Source organism: Mustela erminea, chromosome 11 (genome assembly GCF_009829155.1).
Source record: "Mustela erminea isolate mMusErm1 chromosome 11, mMusErm1.Pri, whole genome shotgun sequence".
NCBI classification, from domain to species: domain Eukaryota; kingdom Metazoa; phylum Chordata; class Mammalia; order Carnivora; family Mustelidae; genus Mustela; species Mustela erminea.
The window spans coordinates 93,869,168-93,889,392 of record NC_045624.1 but is presented as its reverse complement, the minus strand read 5'-3'; the positions used below and the strand labels follow the sequence as shown (position 1 = coordinate 93,889,392).

The 20,225-nt window shown below is 57.1% G+C and overlaps 2 protein-coding genes across 2 annotated transcripts; one reads left to right on the top strand and one right to left on the bottom strand.

Moving 5' to 3' along the window:
* The first annotated feature begins 1,922 nt into the window (after nt 1-1,922).
* IGFBP3 (insulin like growth factor binding protein 3) lies at nt 1,923-7,269 on the top strand. The gene is made up of 4 exons (XM_032305444.1): nt 1,923-2,459; nt 5,411-5,637; nt 5,954-6,073; nt 6,729-7,269. Exons 1-4 carry the CDS (start codon nt 2,051-2,053, stop codon nt 6,852-6,854), a joined length of 882 nt encoding a protein of 293 aa, XP_032161335.1. The 5' UTR covers nt 1,923-2,050; the 3' UTR covers nt 6,855-7,269.
* Nucleotides 7,270-14,329: 7,060 nt separating this feature from the next.
* IGFBP1 (insulin like growth factor binding protein 1) lies at nt 14,330-18,574 on the bottom strand. The gene is made up of 4 exons (XM_032305723.1): nt 18,094-18,574; nt 16,771-16,940; nt 15,667-15,792; nt 14,330-14,791 (listed from the first exon to the last, which is right to left on the bottom strand). Exons 1-4 carry the CDS (start codon nt 18,431-18,433, stop codon nt 14,660-14,662), a joined length of 768 nt encoding a protein of 255 aa, XP_032161614.1. The 5' UTR covers nt 18,434-18,574; the 3' UTR covers nt 14,330-14,659.
* Nucleotides 18,575-20,225: the final 1,651 nt, after the last annotated feature.

The following is a 20,225-nucleotide window of genomic DNA, read 5'->3' as shown; positions in this document are numbered from 1 at the left end:
GTGCAGCGGGCGCGGCGCCCGGCTCTCCCGCGCCCTCTAGGGCCCCCGCGCCGCACCCGCGCCTGCTCCCCCGCCGCAGCCGGAGAAGGACCCAGGTGTTCCCGGCCTCCACTCGGGATGACGACGCAGCGAATGTGTCACGGTGCGGCTCCCCTACGACGCTGTCCTAAACACAAAGGCCGACCTCAGGGACCTTTGCACAACCGGCTCCAGTCTCAGAATCGAGGTCTCCGCGGATGGTGAAGGAGAATGTGCAGCCCCTCCGGGCATTTTCTGCTTCCCCTGATTTTCCAGAGCAATCGGAGGCCAAAGCAGCTGACACGCAGCTACAAGGAGGGATGCACGGGAAGGGGCAGCCAGGAGGTCGTGCACAGTGTAGGGTAAACGCGGCGGGTCTCCAGAGCCTGCGCGTCGGACCTAGGGAACAGGCAAGCATGCCTCTGCCTTGCCAGGGAGGCAGGCCGCTGGGTGTCTCTCACCTCCCTTCCTTGGAGAGCCTGAAGTAAGACTCGTTTCTCTGCTGTCTGTGTATCTGCGGTGAGCAAACCGGTCTTCCCATTCTAAGGGAGGGCACGCACGCACATCTACCTCTGCACGCGCCTACACGCAGCGAGGGCGGACGAGGGTGCACGCTAGCTTCACCCACAGCTGCGCAGGCAGGGCAAGGGCCCGAGGGCAGGGGAGAGCGCGAGGGGGTCCCGAGTGCGGTTTCTACTGCAAATTGCACAGTGATCCTCCAAGACACCCGTCCACTTCCTAGGGCAAGACTTTCTTTCCAGCAGCGTCCGGGAAAGTGCCCTCGCGCGGGGGTCTCTCGGGCTCGCAAAGCTGAGCCACAGGCTCCGGGCTGGAGAGCCTTGCGCAAGGCAGGGCGCAATTCAATCCTGGACCGCCGGCGCCCTCTGTTGGTCACCTAGGGGAGGGGCGCGCGGACACCTTCACAAACACCGCGCTGGAGCGCGACCTCAGGGCTCACCGCCGAGCATAGACAGGCGAGAATCCCAAACAATCCCCACGTCGACGCACAGGAGAGCACCCAGTATAGGGATGCACGGTGGCCTGGGGAAATGACAGTAAAAACGATCTGTTGCACGGACTATTTGGTTATTAATGACACCTCGGCCGAGCTCTCTTTACTGCGTTAACCATCGTTTCGTTGGGGCGTCAACTCCGCCTAAAAACACAATCTGGGAGCATGACTGGGACAGGAACCGTGGTGATGTACGCGATCCGACAGGCCTGCTAAGGACCCACTCGGGTCGGCCCCCTCTGCCGGCGGGGGGGGGGAAACGCCCAGGGGGTCTTCACGGCTGTGCGAAGCGAATCTGAAAAGCGCGAAGCCCACGTGCGCACCCGCAGGTGCGCCTTTGGACGTCCAGGGGGAGGTGGGGGAGGGGCGCAGACGGCCCCGCGGGGGCGGAGGAAACCAGACACCTCGATGCGAATCAGGTATTCCCACTCAGAAACGTCCCACGACCTCCCGGACCCGAGGACTCCCATTCTGGAAAGCTTCGCAAAGTACACTCGGCGAGGAGCGGAGACGCCCGTCTCGCCGACACCAGCCCTCCGCGGGGCGACCTCCCCCGGGCCCGCAGGGAGAAGGGCGGCGGCGGACTGGCGGGGGGCGCGAGGAACGCCGGGGTGGCTGGAGGCGCCGGGAACCGCGGGGTGGCGGGGCCGCCCAGTTGCCCGGGACTGCGGGGTGGCGAAGGGGCCGGAGCGCGCGCCTCGAGCAGGTGCCTGGGCGCCCGCGCGCGCTGCGCGTCCCCGCCCCCAGCCCAGTGGCCCCGGGTGCGGCGGGAGCCCCGAGCCTCGTGCGCGCCGGCCCGCCCCCTCCCCCCCCACCCCGCGCGCCGTTCCGGGGCGTGTCTTCGGCCACCCGGCTTCTATATAGCGGCCGGCGCGCTCGGGCCGCCCAGATGCGAGAACGACGGCGCCGCGCACAGTCCTGCTCGCTGCCTTCGGCCGTCCCGCAGCCTCGCGCCGCGCGCCTCCTTCCGACCCCCGCGCGCCCCGGCCGAACGAACAGCGGGCCCCCGCGGTGGGCGCCATGCAGCGGGCGCGCCCCGCGCTCTGGGCCGCGGCGCTGATCGCGCTGGCGCTACTCCGCGGGCCGCCGGCCGCACGGGCCGGCGCGGGCTCGGCGGGCGCGGGCCCCGTGGTGCGTTGCGAGCCGTGCGACGCGCGCGCTCTGGCGCAGTGCGCGCCGCCGCCCTCCGCGTCCGCGTGCTCCGAGCTGGTGAGGGAGCCGGGCTGCGGCTGCTGCCTGACGTGCGCGCTGCGCGAGGGCCAGCCGTGCGGCGTCTACACCGAGCGCTGCGGCGCCGGCCTCCGCTGCCAGCCGCCGCCGGGTGAGCCACGCCCGCTGCAGGCGCTGCTGGATGGCCGCGGGCTCTGCGCCAACGCCAGCGCCGCCGGCCGCCTTCGCGCCTACCTGCTGCCAGCGCCGTCCGCGCCAGGTGAGGCGGCCGGCCCCGGGCAGGGGCTGGGGCGGCGCCGCTGCGGGGACCACCTCTCGCCCCGCCGCTGGTGCCGTAGGCGCGGAAACCGGGGCCCAGAGAGCGAGGGCGCTCGCCCGCGGCACGGCGTGCACCCGGCCCACTGCGGAGTGCTGGCTAATTACGAAGCGCTTTCGGCAAAACTGAGCGCTGGCTAATTACGAAGCGCTTTCGGCAAAACTGGGTCCAGGGTTTTCCGGGCAGAGAGGGAGGACACGAGGTTGTCACGACCGATCCCATACCGGGGAGCATCCCCCCGCTCTTGGCGCGGGCTCAGCGCGGTAACGTAGGCACGGAGCGTGCGGCCCACCTCGGGAACGCGGCTTCCGTGTCTCGCAGACTGGGAGCGAGCGCGTCTACGCCGAGGATGCGGTGGGAGCTGGGGAAGCTGGGAGGGGGTGCGGCCGGATTCGGACTGGAGAAGGTGGGCAGGCACGTTGTAGGAGATGGTTGCAGTATAAAAATGCCAACACTTGCACAGACCTAGTTTGCGAAGCCTCGGGGTGCGCCAGAAACAGTAGGGTGGGAATCGGGTATTGGCATCTTTTGCATTTGGGCAACCTGACTTTGGAAGGAAGTGACTCCCCCAAGGTCCCCCAGAGGCAGGGAGGAACGTGGGGGCTGAACTCGGTTTGCCAAGTCCTGCATCGTCCCCCTGGCGCATCCCGTCCGCCCTGGTGCCTGGATGTCCCCAGACAGACGCCAGGTTTGTAAGGGCTTCAGGGAGCGCGGACTCCAAGATTTTGGGGATGGTGAAGGGAGGTTGCGTAAACCTCAGGACTGTTTGCCACTTAATCCGAGGTGGAAGGGATGAGGTCGCGTTCCTGGGAGCCTCCAGAGGACAGAGGCTCACGTTTGGCAGAGTTAGGCCACTGGCTGGGCCACTGTCAGCCGCGTGGCTCCGTGAAGGACATCACGCTGATCCCTGAGAAAGCAGCCTAAATGGAGTCCGCAGCTGTTGCTGCAGATCTCCAGCAGGCTTGGCCAGCCTCCCTGGGTTCTGGGAGTCCGGCTCCTGCAGAGCTGGAGGCCCCGAGAATTCTGCCCTGGCCTCCAAAGCACCAGGCTGGACAGTTAGTGGGCAGGCCCCCACCCTGGCCTGGCAGGAGGGAAGTCCCTTTGTCATTTCGGGTTCTGCATATTTCCTCTCCCGGCTGAGGCTCTGTCTCTGCTAGGCAGGGCTGGCTCTGGATCCCAGAGAAACAGACACCATCCCAGGATTGGTGGGAAGGCAAAATTCCCATTGCCTAAAACATGCTGTGTTTTATCACAGTGGATTTTAAATTGCTAGGTGCGTTTGTCCCTGAGCAGTTAACGTCATTTGCCCTGTGCACTTTGTTTCTAGCGTGTTTTCTGGGTATTGGAAAAGTGATATTAAGAAGTTCATAGGACACAGCTCGCGTCAGTGAGCCGGGAATGGTGCTTTTTAGCTAAATAGCTACACAGTGTGGGTTGATGTGTTTTATTGTAACGTGATTAGAAGACCTAAGGTTTTATGAGACGTAAAATCCGTGGGTGTGGGGAGGTACATTTAAATGGCAGTCAGAAGTTAAGATTATCTGTTGCTTAAATGCAGAGGTTTGCAGGCATTAGAAAGAAAACCCGGGTGGTTTAAGAAATTACTCAGTTCTAGGAAAAGAAATGCAAATATGTTTATTTACATACTTTTAGCATCTCCTTTGTCCCCAGTACTTCCCTGAAAAGGGAGGAAAAAAACCCTAAGGTTAAAGGACATTGAAACCAAATTCTACCAATTAAGAACCGACGGTATCTGGCGCTTGGCTAATCCTGGCTGGCCCAGACGCCGACGCCTCGGGAGCTCGACCGCCCCTCCGCCTCCAGGGACTGTCTTTTCCCAGGTGAGGAAGTGGAGTCCCAGGGAGGAGAGGGTGTCTGCCCAGCCCCTGGTGAGCGCACTTTCGCTGGGCGCGTCCTGGTAAGAGCCTGTCCTTTAGCCAGCCTCCAGAGCATTCTCCAGGAGATACTGCACCCATCCCCTAGAGCCAGAGGTCTCGGCTGGCTTCCCTGGGGCTGCCACGGTTCATGAGGGGCGGGGCCCGAGGAGGGCGTTCAGAACCCCCCCCAGGTGTGGCAGTTTCACGAGCCGCAGTCCCACCTGTAGTCCTGCACATGAAACCCCCGTGATGCTGGGGACATTTGAACACCAGTGTCAGGGCCTCGTCTTTAGCACGCTGGTCGCAGAGCAGTGTCTGGGGGCGGCGGCAGGACTGAGTACTCAGGCACGCACAGAGTCTGTGCAGCTTGGGGGGTGTTCAGCCCATGAGTGGACAGGGAGTTAGAGATAGGACATGTAGACCCGTCACACGCCACCCTACACGCCCAGAGCCAGGGGACCTGCAGCCAGGCTTGGAGAGGAGTGAGGTTTCTGGGCCAGTCTGCCTGATGGCACAGGACAGCGCCGGTATCAGAATTCCTGCGGGGCTTGTCGACCCCCCCGCCCCAGGTGGCTGTCCCCACCTGGCGCCTCTGACTCAGCAGGTAGGGCAGAGGTGTGCTGGTCCCCAGTGCCAGGAGGCTGCACTTGGGGTGGCCTGCGGGTCATAAATCCTGGGCACCATTGCGCCTCAGGCGTGCCCCCTGCCGGCGGAGGGCGCCAGGCGCTGCCAGATCCACAGTGAGAACCCTTCCCTGCCCATCCCCCACCATCACCTCGCCTCTGAAAGCACACATCAGATTTCATTCTAGAAAGCGGGCTTCCTAGGGCAGAGTCGCAGCCATGCTCTGCTGGTACCGTGGGACAGTACTTTATGCTGGTGTTTTTTAGGTTATTTGGAATTGCTGGATGACATTTCCATCCAGCGGGGTCTTGGTCGCCAGGGGTTAAGATTTTGAAAAGACCGTTGGTAACCGTGGATGGCTATCACACCCGTGTGTCCCTTGCACTTTCCAAGGAAACAGCAGTGAGTCGGAGGAAGACCACAGTGCAGGGAGCGTGCAGGGCCAGGCTGTCCCTAGCACTCACCGGGTGCCCGACGCCAGGCTCCAGCCTCTGCACACCAAGATAGACGTCATCAAGAAAGGGCACGCCAAGGACAGCCAGCGCTACAAGGTGGACTATGAGTCCCAGAGCACCGACACCCAGAACTTCTCCTCCGAGTCCAAGCGGGAGACAGAATACGTGAGCCTTCTCCTCTTGGGGGCAATGGGCTGAGTGTGGAGGGACCCTTCCCACTGTGGGATCTCATGGGCCTCCAGGTGGAAGGACATGGGCAGGGGTGCCCTGAGACCGGCCATGTTCTGTTCGCCTGGTCTCTCGGTGCCCTGGCCTGTGGCAACTCTCTCCCAGGTCCTGGGCCTTGCTCTGGGGACCTCATGGGAGATGGGGAGCCAGGGTTGGTGTCATGGTGGGGATGGCCCAGCAGGTCCCTCCACAGATGCATGGGACTCTCTGAGGCCACGTGCTGCGGAGTAACCGTGGCTCCCCTGCACCGCAGGGGCCGTGCCGCCGGGAGGTGGAAGACACGCTAAACCGACTCAAGTTCTTGGACATGCTTAGCCCCAGGGGCATCCACATCCCTAACTGTGACCGGAAGGGCTTCTACAAGAAGAAGCAGGTAAGTGGCAACCTCGCAAGGTTCCCTCCCCCGCTCCCGCCATCCACACCTCCCCTGACCCGCAGAGCCACCAAGCACCACCCCCAGAGGTCCCTGGCCTAACTAAAGGGTCAGAAAGCTTCCCCGAGATCCCCTGTTGGCCCCCCCTCACCCATCCTTCCCGGGAGTTGTAGCACGACTGGGGGGTCATTACTTTAGGGCAGGGTAAGCATGTCTCTAAACACGAACCACCCTGTGACGGCAGCACCCACAGTTCCTGCCACAGTAGCTGCAGAATGAGTGAGGCCACGGGCCTCCTGGTGTCTGTCAAGCCTCTCGGCCATCAGCCATTAGACAGCAGCATGTCTACTGCCGGCATGTCCCCATGGGTCCCTTGCTCAGCAAAGGCGCGCTAAGAGCACATCTGTGCGGCTCCACAGGCGCCCTGAGACAGGTGCATTGGACAGGGGGACCCTCTCACCCCCTCAGGCTGCTGGTATGCCTGCAGGTCGATGGGGGCCAATGTCCACCTGAGACCTGGGGGGTGCAGAACCACCCAGCCCTGCTTCTCTAGAGTACCCCCTCCCCCACATGCATGGCCTCCCTGGGGGCCTGCTGCACCCTTGGCCCTGGATGCCCGGCCCTTGGCCTGGGTTCACTCTGTGCTCCCCCGCAGTGCCGCCCTTCCAAGGGCAGGAAGCGAGGCTTCTGCTGGTGCGTGGACAAGTATGGGCAGCCGCTTCCCGGCTTCGACGCCCGGGGGAAAGGCGACATTCACTGCTACAGCATGGACAGCAAGTAGACGCTGCTCACCACGTGCACCGGGGGGCTGGGCCCCGGGGCCGCAGCGGCGTGTCTGGGGAAGCGGGACCAGACCCCGCAGGAGGGTGCAAGGGGCCCCCGACCCACCTGCGGCAAGCAGCCCCGGGGAAACAGGGCCTGGGGTCAGGTTGTCTCAGGCACTTGGAAGACCTTGGACTTGGACCTGTGCAAGGTCATACCCATGCACACATGGAAGTCCGACAGCCAGCCTTCCCGGCGCGGCTGCCGCCGACTTGTCCTCACGGGCAGACTGTTGGAAACCACGAGGACTTGTGAAAGGAACGTGCTTCCCACTCACAAGTGTGGCTGGTTTTTCTCTGTAAAACGTAACAGATATTTTGATAGTCTGTGATTGATACCATTGTAATAAAGTTTATTTTCACTTAACACAAAAATGAGATTTTAAATGAGATTTATGATGTTGAAGAGTTGCTGTGGTGTTCGGTACTTCTTTGCCTGCCCAAAAACGGGAGAGCCGTTGGGGAAAACAGAATAAAGGTGTTTCATCTCGAGACAAATCTAAGTAAACAGAAGAAATTTTTATCTGTTTGTTTGACAGAGGGAGAGACCACAAGCAGGGGGCGTGGGAGAGGGAGAAGCAGGCTCCCACTGAGCAGGGTGCGATACCAGGACCCTGGGATCATGACCTGAGCCGAAGGCAGCCGCTTAACCCACTGAGCCACCCAGGTGCCCCCCAATTTTCATTTTTAGCTACAATATTTCCCCACAAGCTAGGAAGAAAGAATTCAAGGTTCTGGGTGGCACTTGGGGACGTGGCCTCTGCCTGTGTCTCGTCTTTGGCAGGTGCTCCTTGGGGACAGTGTAAGGTGAGTCCCCGTACCTCACAGCTGGAGTCTCAAGCCAAGGGTCCCCCAGGGTCCCCGGGCAGTTAAGCCTTTCGAGATAGAGGAGTTATTTCAATATATTCCTTTTCCTCTTTGTCCACCATAACGTGGAGCTCAGAAACGCCTTACTTTGCACACAAAAGACTACAAGGTCAGGTTCACCATCTCGCCACAGACTTGGTTTATAATTTCCGTGGCAAACTGATTGCTCTCAACGAAAGTTTAGAGACAGATGTCTGCAGCGCCTAGGGTTCTTCTAGAGTGTGCACTGGAGCATCTGACCCTTGGCTGAGTTTTTCTTTTTCCTCCAAATATTTTCCAGCACTGCGGCTGGCTGGCCCGTGGCCCTGAGCGGGCCCACACAGCCCACTTCAGAACCAGGGGGTGTTGGTTCTGTAGAGAGCATGCCTCGTCCCCACCCGGTAAACGAGCACAGGCCTGGGGACAACAGAGAGCCCCGCACCCTGGTGTCTGGACATCCCCATGCACCTGCCCTGGGGTTTACTTCCAGAGGCGGGTGGGGGGTGGCGGGGAACAGCAGGACTCCGCCCATCTCCGAGGTCGTGGAGTTAGAGCAGGGTTTTCTGGTGACCGCAGACCGAAGCATTTTTCCATTCTGCAATTCAAGTACGAGTTTTATTTTTTTGTCTCACTCATCACCTCCTCAGCACGATATAAAAGTGAAAATAGTTTCATCACCCAGCAAAGAGGGACAGCTTGTCAGGGACACTGGAGGCAGCTGGAGAATCCTGGGCCCGCCGCACTCAGACCCCCCCTCTTCTGTTTCTAAGTCACACGTGCAGAGACAACACATTCGCCGGACGTGTCACCCTCGTATCCGTCCTAGGCCGGATGCGCTAGAATGTGTGTCATAATCCTGGACAAGATGCGAGCCGCGCCAGAGAAGAGAAGCACGGCCTTGACAGAGGCCCTCAGGCCAGGCCTGGCTGCTGTCCTTGCGGCCGGGCCTGGGTCCCACAGTTGAGCCGGAGACACCTCAGGGTACGAGCAGGGCACGCAGCCTTCCTGGAGAACACGAAGGGGGTCTCGAGACATTCTGCCTACCTGTGACCTTGCCTTCATTGTTTATTTAATAAAGTTTTTTTGGGAAAAGGCATTTTTGAAAAGTTTGTCTTGCACTGTATTTTTTATAAAGAGTTCAGTTTTACCATAAGGAAATCCCCATCCCCATGTTAATGACTGACTCCGTGTTTTGCGGCGCTAGAGAAATAAACCAGGAGAGAGGAAGGTGTTCTGAGCACATAGGGCCCTCCACACCTGCTGGGAACCTGCGGTTCTAGGAGGCCGACTATGGGCTTATTCCCACCTCGGGAGGGCATGGCAGGTGGACAAGTGCCCCCCATGACTGTCTGGCCTTTGCAATTAGGGGGTGTTCCCCAGGGACCTATCTTGTCACCACTCAGCTTTCAGAGCCAAGAAGGGTGGGCATGGAACACGCCAGACGGCCTCTCCTGGGGCCCTTTATTGCCGCTGCCACCTCTTGGAGGGCAGTGGATGAGGCCGGAGGAGAGGGAGACCCAGAAGCTGGGCGGGCTCCTGCCTTGGCCCTGGCGTAATTGTGCAGGTGCCTTCAAGAATCAATGACCAGCCTCCTTGCACAAAATGGCCTGTCCAGAGCCGTAACTGACCCTTTAAAGAAGCATTTGAGATGGGTTCGCCCTGCAGAGTCATACCCTCTGGCATCAAGCTCCGTAGGTCTTCATAGAACAAACGCAGAGGAACATGGGACAGGCCATGGTCCAAGGTCAGTAGGGGTCCATGCCTGCCAAGAGCTAACCTAGAGGAGGGAGGGAGCCAGCGAGCAGACCAGGCCCTCGGGGGCAGCAGGTGCCAGGTGACCATGGGATGCTTGGGATGCACGAGTTTGACGGGTGTCCTGGCATCTGGACCCGAGTGCCACAGGCCCTTTAAAGCCCCCGCTGGTGAGAGCAGCACAGAAATGAGCATGCCAGGGCGTGTGTGTCACGGGGCCCAGGGAACACAGCTGCTCCCACAGCTCTCTGGGGTCCCTGGGGTCCAACCAGCCAGACACACAAGGCAGCATGACAGTTATGGTGCTGAGGAGGGCGTCATGGAAGGGGCTTCTCCACCGTGGCAAGCTGTCCAGAGAGGAGGAGTGGCTCATACAGCCGGACCCTGGGACCGAGCACTCCAGACACGCGCCTGACGGCGGCGCTACGGACCTGCACACAGCACCAGGACGTTTTAAATGGAAACACATTCCTTAGAAAGGACCGTGATGATGTCACCCACCTTGTTGTTGAGGTCAGCGATACGGAAAAATGCTCAATGTGGGTGAACATGAGAGCCGATGCGGTGGTACTGTGTACACACACCACGTGCCCACACATGCGCATGCACACACGGGTGCACACACAGGTACACTCTTGCACACGCATACGCTCACACGCGCGCACAGGCACACTCTTTCACACATGCACACAGGCGTGCACACATGCACTCAACTAAAAGGAAACACAGCATAGTGCCCGCCCTGGTTGTGCAATCGTAGACGCTGGCATCCTCCCTGCGCTGGGAGCCTCGGGTGGGGAAGGTGCGCTCGCTGCTGCCCTGGGTGAGGAGCATTCACAGGCCGCCGGAACTCTGAGCAGCACAACTAAATCGAAAGGGAAACAAAGAAGTAGATCCTTTCCATTGGAAACAAAATCGTAACTGTCCCTGCAGCACAGGTTTGGAGAACAGAGCCAAGGTAGCCTATTACGAAGTAAGAGCTAGAAGCAGAAAGAGTAACAAAATGGCAAAGCTGGCATGAAGTTTCTGATGGTTGAAACCAAGAACACAGAGATGGGATGAATAGAAAGGGTAGAGCCAGGGGCTGAGTGAGCGAAGATGAAGCCGACAGCGGGCCACCTGACAGCGGGCCACCTGTCGTACAAGGAGGAAGGGGTCAGAAATTGCAAAATAAAGGGAACAGTGGAGAGGACTGGAGGCTGGAAGCAGGGAGGCTGAGTCCAGACCACAGACGTCCTGGCGAGTATTTACAAAAATAAGAGAGAGATCTCATTGTAAGGAAAAAACACAACACGAAAGACTGTAGGCTGATGGGTTCTACCAAATGTAGAAAGGGACACAGTTCAGAAACACTAACAGAGGCGCTGGTGTGGGTCAGTCGGTGAAGCATCGGGCTCTTGATTTCCACTCAGATCATGATCTCAGGGTCGTGGGATCGAGTCCGACATCAGGCTCCACGCTCAGCCCAGAGTCTGCTTGAGATTCTCTCTCTGCTTCTCTCCCACCCTTGCTCTCTAAAATAAATAAAATCTTAAATAAAAGAATTAAAAACACTGGCAGATACATGATGGTGAATTTGTAAAATATCAAAGCTTGGAGAGAGAAAGAGCAGGTCCCAGATGCGGAAACAAGCGTGGAGCGGACTCCACAGGGTGTGACCATGACTCTGGACGCGGGAAGGACAAAGGAATGACAACCACTGGAGTTTTACAGTCAGTCACATTGCCTTTGAAGGCAAGGGTGTAAGAAATAGTTTCAGGTGCTGGGGACCCGGGGACATGCCATCCCGGAGAAGCACACTGATGGGCATTTTGGAGGAAGACCCAGTGTGGGAGGCTTCAGGTCCTGATGTTGAAGGTGGAAGCCAGAAAGGGGCGAACGGAGTAACAAACCAAGATGCCGTGAATGGGTCCCACGGTCAGTGCTCTGGAGTCAGTGATTGTCCAGTGGCACCAGCGCTATCCCCCGCCCCTTCACCCCCCAGGACAGCGGGCATTGGCTGCAGAGGTTTCTGACCTTACGCCTGGAGGTTCCCCTGGCGTGGAGCAGGTGGACGCCAGGGATGCTGCTAGGCTTCCCAAAACAGGACAACCCTGCCACGAGAAATTATCCCTCCCAAAATGTCGCTCGTGTGGAGATTTAGGAACTCATTGAAACCGATGTTAAGATTTGCCAGTTGAACAGACAGAGGCAGGTTCGTTTGCTGAAAGTCAAGATGTATTTGGTTACAACAGACAAGGCTAAATGTTAGAGGATAGAAAGGTGGTATCAGAAAAACTAGCCAAAATAAAGGAGAGCAGCTTGTACCACCAGAACAAATAGATTATAAGCCAGACAGTGGTTAATTGAAGGTAGGGAAAATCACTACAAGATAACAAGAGGTAAATTAACCAGGAGTAGCTAGCTGCTCTAAACACCTGTGCACCTAGTAAGATATCTTTCAACAATCTTATTTGAAAATTAATCTGATTACAGGAATTTTTGCCCTGTCTTCATTATTGATTATTAAACAGACCAAAAAAAAAAAAAAAAATCAGCGGGGATTCAGGAGATCTGGGACCTCCACACTAGCCCGCTTAGCCAAACCAAGTTACATGGGGGGAATTACAGGCAACACATCCTTCTCAAAAACCTACAGAACACTGAAAAATTTATCATATACCAGGTCATAAGAAAGCCTCAGAATCAAAGAATAGGCACCACATACACGATAGTTCGTGACCATAACGTGACTACACTGAGAATTAATGACGGGAATAATCTCCCTAGATCCGCACATTTTCAAAAATAAAAAAGCACAGACATGAATAACTCAAGGTTGAAGGAGGAAGTAAGCATCTTGAAATCAAAACTGTGGGTCATGTTGATGACGATAACGAAGGCAAGCAAGGAGATCAAAAGAAATATACACTAGAAATACGTAGGGCAGGTACAGAGGGGCTGAAAACCAGCTACGTGAGGTGGTGCTTACAGCAAACCCAGGGACCACACAAGCAAAGAGGTCATAAGGAGAGGAGCGGAAAGCCGTCTCCGAGAAGACGTGAGCTCAACACAGCCAACGCTTCTTTGAAACACTCAACAAAAGAGGGAAACACCTTTAAAAAGACTGTCAAGCATAAGCGGTCCACAGCTAACATTATGAGAGAAAGGGAACATAGGAGATAAAGCAGAAACTCTACGGGTTCTCAGAAAACACTATCAAAACTGTGTACCATCGACTTTGAAAGCCTAAGTAAAATCTAAAATTCCACAGAAGTTGTAATTTTGAAGAACAAATCAAAAGCCTGCAGATTCTTGTAATTGTGACAACAGTTGAAGGAATGTTTAGGATACTCCCACCAAGAAAACACCATGTCAAAACGGTCTCATGAGCCCTACGAGACGACTGAGGAACAGAGCATCCCAATCAACAAGGACTTTTTAAGAAGCTATAGAAGACCTCGATTCATCCTACAGGAGCAGTATAACTCCACAGCCAAAACCACACAGAGACGAAAAGGCAATATACCCACCTATGGTGCTCATCAATAGAAAAATCCCAAGGAAATTGTTACTAAATCAAATCCCACCGTTCATATAGAAGGTATTATGCCCTTTCCAACTTGAGTTCATTCCACCCCTACACAATAACTTAATGTTAGAAACTCTACAAACAGAGCAAACGTAACTAATGAGGTGAGTCCTCAGCGCATTACTAAAAATAGAACAAATAATAAGCAAGCCAAACGCAGACCCATAGTGGGAGTGGGAGTGCGCTCTCAGCCGGGGATTGTGATGAATCCTCGAAGCTGATCAGAAGGGTTCAAAGTCAGCAGGAGAGAGGCAGGAGCCCAAGGGGGCGGGGGTGGGGCACAGGTGACTCCAAGTGTCACTAGTTCTCCAGGAAACTCCCACCTGGTCTTCCGGCTCCTATGCCTTCTCCTGGAATCCAGCATCACCTCTGCCCCCAGAAAATCTTTTTTAACTGCTTTGTTGAGATAGACTCCCTATACCATACAATGGCCCCATTGAAAGTGTGCAAGTCCGTGGCTTTGAATGTCTCCATGGACATGGGGCATCGTCCTCACTCAGGTTCAGAACATTTCCACCACCAAGTAAGAACCCCCATACCCATGGGCTGTCGCCCGCCAGCCCCCATTCCCAGCCCTAAGCCACCCCTCCCTCCAGTCCGTCTCTGCAGCTTTCCCTAAGCTGGACGTTCACAGCGTCACGGAGTGTGACGTCATTTGACAGGGCTGGTTCGCGGAGCAGACTCTTTTCAAGATCCCTCCGTGTTGGAGCGTACGTCAGTCCTTTTCACGGCCGGGTAGTCTTTTCGTGGATGGAGACACAATATGGGGTTTATCCCTCCATCCACTGATGAGCATTTGGACGGGTCCTCCTTTTAGCCGTTACAAATAATGCATCTAGAACATAACCTCGTGCACGAGCTTTTGCACGGACATACGTTTCATGTATCTTGGATATATCTCTAGAAGTGGAATTGCCGAGTCCTATGGTAAATCGGGACTGGGACCCCAAAGCTGTGTGAGAAGGGGGTACATGAGAGGGACTTCAGAAACAGGGAGGGAACATTCACTCCCCGTCCATGCAGCCACCACCTTCCCAAGGGGGGGGGGCGGGCATTTATTCTCACTACATCTGTACCCTGCAGGTGGGTGGGACGACACAGCCAGCTCGACAGGAACTCCCAGCCATGTGGCCACGTCCCGCTCTGGTCCCAGACTCCCCACCTGACTCTCTCTGCACGTTTACACAGACTCGGATCTGGGGCTGCGGAGGGAGCCCTCCTTCAGCCTCCTGTTAAGTCACTTGAAAAAAATGCACCTGCTCCGCATTTCAGGTTTGCATTTTCCAGGCTTTATTTCCCCCTGCTCTTTAGAACCGGAAACAGGGAGCTTCGAGGAGCTACAAATCAAGTATTTACACCCGGTGCGACGTGACAGGTTTCATGATTTACAGAGAAACACAGCACACAGGCTGTTTCGGAAAAATACATGTACAGTGAATAAATAAACTACAGATTTACGTGTCCACCAGCAGGCGGCGTATAAAAGTGGTTCCCACACATATACATATATATAGATAAGTGTGTATGATTTCCAGACTATAAATACGCTATGTACTTAAATATTTCCTGTGAAGGGACGGAGGAGAGGACGTGCTCTCAGCTGTGCACGGCAAAATACTGATTGCAGTTGGGGTCGCCTCTGACCTCCACAGACCCTGGGATCCTCTCCCCGCTCCAGGGATAGACACACCAGCAGAGTCCCCGCTGGCCATCCGTGGCGGTCCGGCACTGCAGAGGCAAGACAGAGCGCACGGTCAGGAGCAGCCCCCGTGCAGCTGGAGGCGGCGGAGCTTGGAGCCACAGTGACCTTGGCAGGGAAGGGCACACCCAACGTGTCAGCCCCCCCACCCCCCGCCGTTCTCCCCGTAAACTAGAGATGAAGGCCGTGTGTCCAGTTGATAGGACATTGTGCATGTGTTAAACGGCCTCGTGAGCACAGCTGTCCGGCTTGTGGCCCCGACAGCAGGGAGGGAGCACGCCCCGTGTGTGGCCGCCATCACCTCGGACTCCCAGGCAGACTCCTGCTCAGGAAACCATGGCCTCTACCTGTCCCCCTTCCCTGGCTATACACATCCCCGGACCCCGCATTTCACTGAGTCCTAAAGAACCCCTCAAAATTAAGTATTTGGTTTGGCTTCAATCTCGCTCATTATCTGCCGGGCTGGAAACGCTGCTGTGTTCCACTGAGCGGACAGTTTGCTTCCATGGGGAGAGAGCACTACAGAGGTCCAAGGAGACACTCGTTTTCCTAAGACGATCTACCCCCTTCCTCTGGTGGGACAGATAGGAAATAGCTAGAGCATGAGGGACCGACCACCCACCCGCCTGCTCAGGCCTGCCGAGCAGCAAGGTCACACTAGTACCCAGAGCCCTGGCCAAGCAAGGGGTGGGTCCCCTGCTGTCCATGACCACCGAGCTGGTCTTCAGGCTTCCGGGGGCTGCCAGTCCGTGACCCCAGAGGGGTGGCTCTTACTTAATATGGTCGGCTGGGGGCTTTACGGTGCGTATTTGGGACTGGACGCCCTGTTGGGAGGCAAGGGTGGCCTTGCAGGGATGCGCCGGGGGGGCCGTCCCCATGAGGATGCCCGGGGCAGGGTGCGCACCTGTCTGCTGTGATAGAACCCGTTCTTGTTGCAGTTGGGCAGGTAGAAATTGTTAAGGTGTCTGGGCGACTGGTGTTCCTCGGCCAGTTGTGCCAGTATCCTGTGGAGCTCTCGCCGGCACGGCTCCTGGAAGAGTGTTTGACATTGTGATAAATGACAAGGATAAGTGAACTGTCCACCTGAACAGGACTGGCGGGAGAGGTTCCATGGGGGCTCTGGGGGTGGGTCAGACCTGCCTGGGAGGTGAGGAGGGAGTTAGTGTGTGCGGGAGCTGTTGAGATGCGTGGGGGCACACCTACCCTCCCCGAACGCTGGCTGAACACCTACAGGGAGACCAGCGCTCCCCATGCCCCAGGTGCTCCCCTCCGCCTCTGCCCTGTCTGATAGCAGTCTGATGGCGAGGAGGACCCAGCCCTTCCAGCAGCAGAGACTTTGACTGTGAACCCCTTTCCTCTGCGCCATTAGGTCACAGAAGCCAGTTGAAGCAAGGATTAAGGCATCCATCCGGCTACTCGGAGATGAGAATGAACTTTTCCCCATCGGGCACCACGCACAGACAAAACCCTGAAGTGTCCGGGAAACGGGTCAGAGCCCCACTGTTCGAAGGGGCTCATGCTTGGGGGGACCATTTTCTCTCTTTTTCCTCACACGCCGCACCCATCTCCGCAACTTTGATTCTCGGTCGCCCTCAAGTGGTAGGATTAAAAAGATGGGTCGAAGTGCAGGAGACCAGGGAGTCAGTGGTTACTGGGAACAGAGTCTCAGGGTGAGAGAGGACATAGTTCTCGAAATGGATGGCAGCGATGCCTGCAGAATTAGTGCCACAGAACTACACTGTGAAACGGATCACGTCATAAATGTCACGTTATGCAGACGTGAGCACCATTTTGAGAAACGGGGGAGCAGTGGCCTAGGGGAGCTTTGGGGCCGACAGACTCGTGTCTGAAGCCACACCGCGGCGGGGCTGGCTTTCCACCAAACAGGCTCCCCTCTTCAAAGTCCCTGAGGGAAATGCTGCTCAAGGCGGACATGGAAAAGGTCTAACAGGCCTCGGGGAGGAAGGCGTTCACTCCCACGCCTTCAGGACCCCGGGGAAGCCCTCACCTTCAACTTGTCGGAGTCTGTGTCCAAGGCATACCCAGACCTCATGGTCTTGTAGTTACTGACTGCGTTCCAGAGGACGGGCATGTCCTCCTCAGATGGCGCCATCAGATGGAAATTCTCTAGGAGCTGCTCCTGGGTGATCTCAGAGCTCTCCGACGACTCCTTGGCATCTGAAAAAGACAGCACGGCAGACCTCATGAGCCCTCCCCGAGCTTCTGCATCTGACCCCTGGGAGCGGCTTCCTCTCCAGAGAATCCAGGTGGGGCTAGAAGGGTGGTCCTATGGACCCTGGGTGAGGGCCACCTGACCTTCAACAGAGCTTCCGACAGTGTCCGGGGAATCAAGTGACCCAACAGCAATTTTGCAAGCTGGGGACGGAGGGTACCCTGTGTGTTTGCTTCTAAATTAGCAGGAGAGTGAAGCCACTCGCACATACGTTTGCATTTGGTGTGTGGACAGAGTCGCAGACAGCGGGCTTTCCTGAGGGGTCCTGGGGACACAACTCCTTTAAGGACCACTGAAGATGACCGCATTTTACTGACTCTGAAGACAGAGAACCAGTAGGAACACTGTGCCCCTGCTTGCAAGGGTCACGCTTTCTGGCAGATGCCCTACTAGGGCACAGAATGACGGGATTCCTCCCACAAGGACGCAGGACAGGGCCGCCACTGGCCCCGATGGGGAGGTAAAGAGAGCGGGTGGAGGGAGAGGTATTTCCCCTTCTTCCCACTACAAGTAAATCCCTGAGCATCTCAGCAAAGGTCTGACTGTCAAGTCCTTAGGGGAAGGACACACACCAAACACTGTTTTTCTCTGGTACGAATGCAAGTGAAGTTTACAGGCTCTGCTCACACACGCTCTGTAAATAGTCGACAAACTTGGGCTGTCTCCACAAGAGTCTGTTACAAAGGACATTCCAAACGCTTGCCCCTGGGGTGGAAGGGATCCCCACCCCAGGCCTTCCCAGAGGCTCAGCCCTCTGGGGCCACCCACTCAGCAGCAGAAAGGAGGGCTGGCCCCCATGGCCCAGGGACTGCCAAGGAAGCCCCTGGGCCTCCCTCTTCTCTCAGGCGTCTGCGTCCTCTCCCCAACTCTTCCACCAAGTTGTGTGAGCCCTCCGCCCTCACCTCCCCTCTGCTGGGCACCTGCCCCTGCAGGACCATGAGCTGATGGGGCTCATCTAGGTGACCGACGATCTTGTACCCTCCAAGCTCTGGACTTGGGTGGGTTTGCTCCACACTGGCTATCCCTCCCCCAGCAATCCGTCTGGGGCGGGCACGGGGGAGGGGGCGGCGGGGAGACCCCGTGGGGCTATGGTCCTACCTGCTTCGGGATCGCTGGGCCCGCAGACGCCTTGGCCGCGGATGAGCGCGTGCAGCGGCCGGGGCTCCTCTGGTCGCGCTCGGCAGCTGAGGCCCGTGGCGCAGCGCGCAGTGACCACCCCGCAGGCGGCGCCCTGTGGCAGGGCGCACATCGGGCAGCAGCCGCAGCTGGCGGGTGGGGCGGCCTCAGCGCACGAGTCGGGTACGGGAGGGCAAAGCGCGAGCTTCTCCGCGGAGCAGGGCGCGCAGTGCCATGGCTGGGGGGCGCCCGCCGTCGTGCCCGGCTGGATGGCCAGCAGGAGCAGAAGCGGCCAGACGCAGGCAGCGGGGAGCTCAGGCATCGTGGAGCAGGGACGGCGGACAGAGGCCGGTGCTGGCGGGACCTGGCGAGCGAGCGGTGGCCAAGTAGCCGGTGCTGGAGGGCAGCCGATGCCGGAGAGGCAGCCAATGCCGGAGGCTCGAGGCTCCGATACTCGCTGGGAGCCGCGCGCGCCTTATAAAGGGTGCCGACCGCCCTCCCCTCCCCCCTGAACGCGGGGTTAATGATTGCCGGCGCTGCGTGCTGGCCGCTGGTGTTCAAAATAAGTTTGGGGGAAAAAAAAGTTTGTTTTGCTCCAGCGTCCGAGGGCCTGCGCAAATGGTGGGCGGAGGGAGGGTTGCTGGTCCAGGTTTCCGACTGTGTTTGTGCTGTTCCGGCTCCCACCGGGAGCCAAAGTGCAATTCTGACCGGGAGTGCACAGCCAGGTCCCGCTTGTTTTGTTCAAGGGGCATCCCCCTGCCCAGCCGTTCGCAGGCTCCTCCTGCACAGCCCAAGGGACAGCTGGAGAGATCCGCTGGGCAAGGCCACAGCTAGTTTTCCAAGGGGGAAACCAAGGCCCAGGGAGAGGAAGGGAGGCACCCCTGGCCAGTTTTCAGTGGGGCAAAGCCCTGATTTGCTTCTCCCTCTGCAGGCAGAAGTCCTCCAGCCACGGACCTGCACACATCACGGCCTTTCCCAGGAGGAAGGGTGGAAGGAAAGGGACAGCCCCCCCCCCCCAGGGCTGGAGCCAAGCCCCCCAGTGTCACAGAAGCCTCCAGAGACTGACGTGTCCCTGTCTTCCAGAGAAGAGCAGGACTCAGTCCATGCAAAGACGGGGCTGCACCATGGAGCCCAGACCCCAGGCTTCTTCCTCTGACTTTCTGGTTCAGACCAAAAAAAAATTTTTTTTTAAGATTTACTTATTTTAGAGAGACCAAGAGGTACTGGGCAGGGGCTGTCAGAGGAAAAGAGAATCTCAAGCAGGCTCCCCGCTGAGCTCAGAGCTGGACACGGGGCTCGATCTCACAACCCTGAGATCAGACCTGAGCCAAACCCAAGAGTCAGAGGTGCAAACAACTGAGCCGCCCAGGCACCCCATCAGACTAAATTTCTATAGGGAGCTTTTTTCTTTTGTGAAATTCTTGGGTATTTTTGGATGTCTCAGGGGTTATTTCTTGGATATTCTCTGGCATTGCAAGAAAAATGTCACTGTACCTTTAAAGGCAGTGGGAAATGGGCCTTCTCATCCCTGGGACATACAGGTGCCCTTGTGCACACCCGGTCCCTAGAAACTAGGCAGCTGTTCACAAGAAAGAGGAAGCTCCACACTTACTAATGGAGAAAATCCCCAAGACTTGGTGAAGATTTGCAAGTTAAGAATAATTTCCAAGTGAAGCAAAATGAGGGGGTACAGGAATGTCTGGGTGGCTCAGTCCTTCAGCTCAGGGTCCTGGGATCAAGCCCCATCGGGCTCCCTGCTCAGTGGGGAGCCTGCTTCCCTCTCTTTCTGTCCCTCCCCCTGCCCTTGCTCTCTCTCGAATAAAAAAATAAATAAAATCTTTTTTTTTTTAAATGGGGAGGTACAGAATATGCAGTTTGTGTCCAAAGAAAGTTATATAAACATACATGTCAGCATGTTTTTAAATTTATGGACTATCTTGGGAGGAATACATAAGAAACTCATGCCAGGGCCTCCTTGGTAGGGAGGGGTGTGAAATCAGGGAAAGAGGGAGGGACCAGTTTGCCCTGTGCTCACTGCCATCTTGCTGGATTTATATTATCCGGTAAATGCTACAGTATTTCATATGCTTGTAACTTGTATTATCCTGTCTACT

Coding starts and splice junctions, on each gene's coding strand:
- IGFBP3 (XM_032305444.1), top strand. CDS start 2,051: ATGCAGCGGGCGCGCCCCGCGCTCTGGGCCGCGGCGCTGATCGCGCTG. Junction 2,460..5,410: donor GCCAGCGCCGTCCGCGCCAG/GTGAGGCGGCCG, acceptor GCACTTTCCAAG/GAAACAGCAGTGAGTCGGAG. Junction 5,638..5,953: donor CCAAGCGGGAGACAGAATAC/GTGAGCCTTCTC, acceptor CCTGCACCGCAG/GGGCCGTGCCGCCGGGAGGT.
- IGFBP1 (XM_032305723.1), bottom strand. CDS start 18,433: ATGCCTGAGCTCCCCGCTGCCTGCGTCTGGCCGCTTCTGCTCCTGCTG. Junction 15,793..16,770: donor CAGACTCCGACAAGTTGAAG/GTGAGGGCTTCC, acceptor ACACTCTTCCAG/GAGCCGTGCCGGCGAGAGCT. Junction 14,792..15,666: donor GGTTCTATCACAGCAGACAG/GTGCGCACCCTG, acceptor TTGCCTCTGCAG/TGCCGGACCGCCACGGATGG.